The sequence below is a fragment of the Cajanus cajan genome, chromosome 9 (assembly GCF_000230855.2).
Source record: "Cajanus cajan strain Asha chromosome 9, NIPB_CcT2T_4, whole genome shotgun sequence".
In the NCBI taxonomy this organism is placed as follows: Eukaryota; Viridiplantae; Streptophyta; class Magnoliopsida; order Fabales; family Fabaceae; genus Cajanus; species Cajanus cajan.
In genome coordinates this window covers 3,824,352-3,829,406 of record NC_138525.1, presented here as the reverse complement: position 1 = coordinate 3,829,406, position 5,055 = coordinate 3,824,352, and the positions used below count along the sequence as shown (strand labels likewise).

Sequence of the window (5,055 nt, the reverse complement as noted above, 5' to 3'; positions counted from 1 at the left end):
TTCTTTTCAGTTCGGTAAGGATAACCTTGTTGGCCGCTTCGGCCTGGCCATTCGACTGAGGGTGCTCAACCGATGTGAACCTGTGCCGAATGCCAAGGTTTTCGAGGAATGAGTTGAACCTTTTGTCCGTGAATTGGAGACCGTTATCTGAAATGATGGCGTATGGGATGCCGAAACGGGTGATGATGTTCTTCCATACAAACTTTTGGACGTTAGCAGCAGAGATGCAAGCAAGTGGTTCGGCCTCAATCCATTTTGTGAAGTAATCTACTGCCACGAGAAGGAACTTAACTTGTCCTCTCGCCATGGGGAATGGGCCAAGTACGTCAATTCCCCATAACGCAAACGGCCATGGAGAGCTGATACTGTGTAGTTCGGCGGCCGAGGCGTGGATTAGATTCCCATGCCGTTGACACTGTATGCACCTCTTAACAAACTCAGCACAATCTCCTTTTAGAGTTGGCCAATAATATCCGGCTCGTGATACCTTTGCCGCAAGAGTTCAGCCTTCGGAATGGGATCCGCAGATGCCTTCGTGAATTTCCCTCATCACATAGTCGGCCTGGAGATTGTCAATACACTTAAGCAACGGGGTGGAGAATCCGCGCCTGTAGAGTTCGCCGGCTATGATGGAGTACCGAGCTGCTTGGGTTCGCAATTTTCTGGCTTCCACCGAATCAGTTGGCAATTCTCCCTGGAGGATGAAGTTCCGAATAGGAGTCAGCCAGCTTGGAACTTCGACCTCGGCAGCCATGCACTCGACGGCCACACTTGGAGAGGGGACTTCGAGGTGAATTGTTGTTCTTAGCTGTCCTGGCTTTATGGTGCTGGCGAGCCGAGCTAACTGATCGGCTCGTTCGTTGTTACTTCTTGGGATATGCCGAATTTGAACCTCGGTGAAATCATCTTTGAGTTTTCGGAAGAGGTGATAATACTGCAACAAATTAGCATCTTTGACTTGAAAGTTGTCGTTGACTTGTTCGGCAACTACTTTCGAGTCGGTCCAGCATATGACCTTCTTAACATTCATCTCTGTGGCTAATCTAAGTCCGGCTATTAAAGCTTCATACTCGGCCTGGTTATTGGACGCGCGGAAGCCGAACCGAAGGGATTGCTCAATTGTGATGCCTGAAGGATTAGCGAGGATTATGCCTGCACCACTACCTTGGGCGTTAGATGATCCATCCACATGAAGGATCCAAGGTTGGTCTTCGAAAGATCCTGGAGGAGTGAGCTCGTTGACGAAATCTACCAAGTGTTGTGATTTAATAGGGCCCCTTGGCTCGAAGGATATGTCAAATTCAGATAACTCAACCGACCACGCCATCATTCGGCCGGCAATTTCTGGCTTCCGAAGGACCTTTGCGATCGGACAGTCGGTTCGGACGACAACCTTATGGCTTTGGAAGTACTGTCTCAACCGTCGGGCGGCGTAGACGAGTCCTAGGGCAACCTTCTCGAGCAATTGATAACGTCGCTCGGCGTCCTGCAACGTCCGACTAATAAAATAGATGAGCTGTTGACCTTGGTTTTCTTGCATCATAACGGCACTGATGGAGCTGTCCGAAACCGACAAATAGATAATCATATCTGCATCGACGACCGGTTTACATAATACTGGGGGCATGCCGAGCCGGTTTTTAAACTGCTGAAAAGCTTCTTCACACTCTTGGGTCCATTTGAATCGTTGCGTTTTCTTCAGCAAGAGTAGGATCGGCCCGGCAATCTCGGCTAAACAGGGAAGGAAGCGAGACAACGAAGTGAGCCGTCCGGCTAACTTTTGAACCTCTTTCAACGTTGTCGGGCTTTTCATGTCCAAGATGGCTTGGCATTTATCCGGATTCGCCTCAATACCTCGGTTGGATAGCATGAATCCCAAGAACTTGCCGCCCGAAACTCCAAACACACATTTCTCGGGGTTGAGTCTCATCTGATGTTGCCGAAGCGCCTGGAACACTTCGGCCAAGTTATGCGTATGTGCCGATACATCACTTGATTTTACCACCATATCATCAACATAAACTTCCATGCTTCGGCCGATCTGGTTGTGGAAGATTTTATTCATCAAACGTTGATATGTGGCCCCGACATTTTTTAATCCGAACGGCATCACCCGGTAACAGTAATTGGCTGTTTCGGTGATGAATGCAGTTTTTTCTTCGTCTTGGGGGTGCATCCGGATCTGGTTGTATCCCGAGTAAGCATCCAGAAAAGACAAGAATTTGTGGCCGGATGCCCCATCGACGAGCCGATCGATGTTCGGGAGTGGGTAGGCGTCTTTTGGGCAGGCTTTATTTAAATTGGTATAATCGGTGCACATACGCCATTTCCCATTTGACTTTCTAACCATGACCACGTTAGCCAGCCAAGTCGTGTAGTGCACCTCTCGGATAAACTGAGCGTCTAGCAACTTGGTCACCTCTGCTTCGATGGCGGTTTTTCTTTCTTCCCCCGTTTTCCGGCGCCGTTGAGCAATCGGCCTAGCCTCTTTGCTAACGGAGAGTTTGTGGCATAGGAAATTGGGGTCAATGCCAGGCATATCAGATGGGTGCCAAGCGAACAAGTCTCTATTCTCGAGGACCACACGCTGAATGGCTAGGCGCTCCCCTTCGGTTAAATAGGTTCCCAAGTAAGTAACTTGGGATTTTGTCGTTCCTACTTGGAAGGGTTGTTTATCTTCAATGGGCTCTACCCTTTCCTCCTGATCGATTCGTGGATCGAGGTCGATGGCCGACTGCTGCGAAACCGAGTGCACCCTTCTCGGTTCGGTTGGCTCCTCCATTCTCGGCAACCTTAAACTACTAAAATAACATTCGCGCGCCATTTTCTGGTCAGCGTGTATGGTGACGATTCGTCCGGACTCAGCCGGGAACTTCATGGCCAGATGAGGAGTGGAGACAATGGCTCCGAGCCGATTCAAGGACGGTCGTCCTAGCAGAATATTATAAGATGTGTTGGCATGCACCACTACGTACTTGACTGGGATATCGCGGTGATCAGCTTCATCAAATCCGAACCGTGTGGACAGCTTGATATACCCCTTCGTCTTCACTCGCTCACCAGAGAACCCCACCAGTGGCTCGTTGTAGGGGACCAATTCGGATTCTGGAATACCCAACTGTTTGAACGTGTTCCAGTACAAGATATCTGCCGAGCTTCCCTGGTCTACCAACGTTTTACGCACAATGCAGTTATGGATTTCTACACTGATTACCATTGGGTCGTCTTGCTCCGGATCAATGCCTTTGAAATCGGCTTCGGTAAAGGTGATAGTAGGTAATTGCCGACGGACTGTTTCAACGGCGTGAACATGTCGAACGGCCCGTAGATGCCTCCGTTGCGATGAGGAAGATGAGCCACCGCCAGCAAATCCTCCTGCTATGGTATTGATGACTCGCCGAGGCTGTGACGAGGGTTCGACATCTCGTCTTTCTCTGGACCGGCTCCGTTCTCTATACTGACGTGGTTCCATTCTCCTTTGCTCAGGGTCATGCCGTCTTGACCGGTCGGCGTGCCGAGTTGTGTGCGGTCGGTCGATGAAACCCTGTAGCTGGCCTTGTTTGATTAGGTCTTCGATCTTGTCTTTTAAAGCCGCGCATTCTTCTGTCGAATGCCCCCGATTGCGGTGGTAGCGGCAAGATTTTGTTGTGTCGGCCCTGGGGGGGGTAGAAGCTCGTTTTGGAACGGCCAACACGTCCGAGGCCAGCGCTTGCTCTAGTATGGCTGCTCTGTTAGTGTTAAGTGGTGTGTACTGGGAATACCTTGGGCCACGAGGGGGTCTCTCCCGAGGTACCAATTCTTTCGGGCGACCTCGGAAATTATTCTCGACTGGCCTTTCAGGCTTTGCCGCTACTTCTGCTCTAGCTTGGTTGCGGAACTCAGCTAGCTCCTCCATTTGCATATACTTATCGGCTCGTCGCCGAAGGTCATCCATGTCGGATGGTGGCTTCTTGCAAATACTGTTGGCGAAGGGACCTGGCTTCAAGGCGGTAGTCAGATGATGCAGGGCGACGGCCGGGTTTAGGTCTCGGATTTCCAGTGCCGCCTTGTTGAATCGGCTCATGAATGTCCGAAGGGATTCCTTTTTCTCCTGACGAATGCTTACCAGAGCCAACGAGGTCAGTTGGTGAGGCCTACTGGTAGCAAACTGAATTGTGAATTGGGAGGCCAATGTACTAAACGAATCGATTGAGTTGGCCGGAAGCCGAGTGAACCAACTCAGAGCTCGTCCTTTTAGCGATGTTGGGAAAATTCGACATAAGGTGGCATCATCGGTTGTGCTTAAAGTGACTTGAGTCAAGAACACATCTACGTGTTCATCGGGATCAGTGGTCCCATCGTACTTGTCGAGAGGCAACGACTTCCAATGATCAAGAAGCGCGGTCTGCATGATATTTGATGTAAAGGGATGCCGATGTGCTCCAGCCGGCATCGGCAGTATCGGCTTACTAGCTGAAGCATGAGCGGCTGGGGTGGCAATAGAGGTGTGGTTGGCAGGGGTGTGGTGTCCGTGTGAATGAAACGACCCCTGAGTATGGGTCGTCTCGGATGGTTTCCATGTGGGATCTCGGTATTGGTTTTTCAGGGCAGCATTTTCTTCTCTCAACGCAGCCATTTCGGCGGCATCTCTCTCTCGCTGCTGTTTCATGGCAATCATTTCCTCTTTCATTTGCCGTACCACATCGGTCAAGTTTGTCTCCTCTACCGTTTCGGCCCCGGACTGATGCTCCTCCTCGGACTGGTGTTCAGCGTTAGTCTTCCTTGTCTTCACCATGACGTCGAAACAGTGCTGGATACGTCTTTCTCGAGAGCTATCGGTTCGGCCCCACGGTGGGCGCCAAAATGTACCTGCTTGAGGGTACACTCGTAATCTTCAGGGGAATATGAGGACCGAACGAGAGCTCTAGGTGGATTCTTCGGAGGGGGAGGTACCTGCAAAAGATACTCCGATGCTTAAGTCAGTGTGGGCACGATTTTCTAGGGTAATGAATGAACAGTGACATACCTTGTTACGTGTGACCTATTTATAGTATCTGACATGGGCCTGAGCGTGAT

The 5,055-nt window shown here is 50.5% G+C and overlaps 1 protein-coding gene across 1 annotated transcript; it reads right to left on the bottom strand.

Annotated features, from left to right (window-relative positions):
- Nucleotides 1–502: 502 nt before the first annotated feature.
- On the bottom strand, nucleotides 503–4,774 carry LOC145951706 (uncharacterized). The gene has a single exon (XM_083063575.1). The coding sequence runs from the start codon at nucleotides 4,772–4,774 to the stop codon at nucleotides 503–505; it is 4,272 nt and encodes a 1,423-aa protein (XP_082919701.1).
- Between the last annotated feature and the right edge of the window lie 281 nt (nucleotides 4,775–5,055).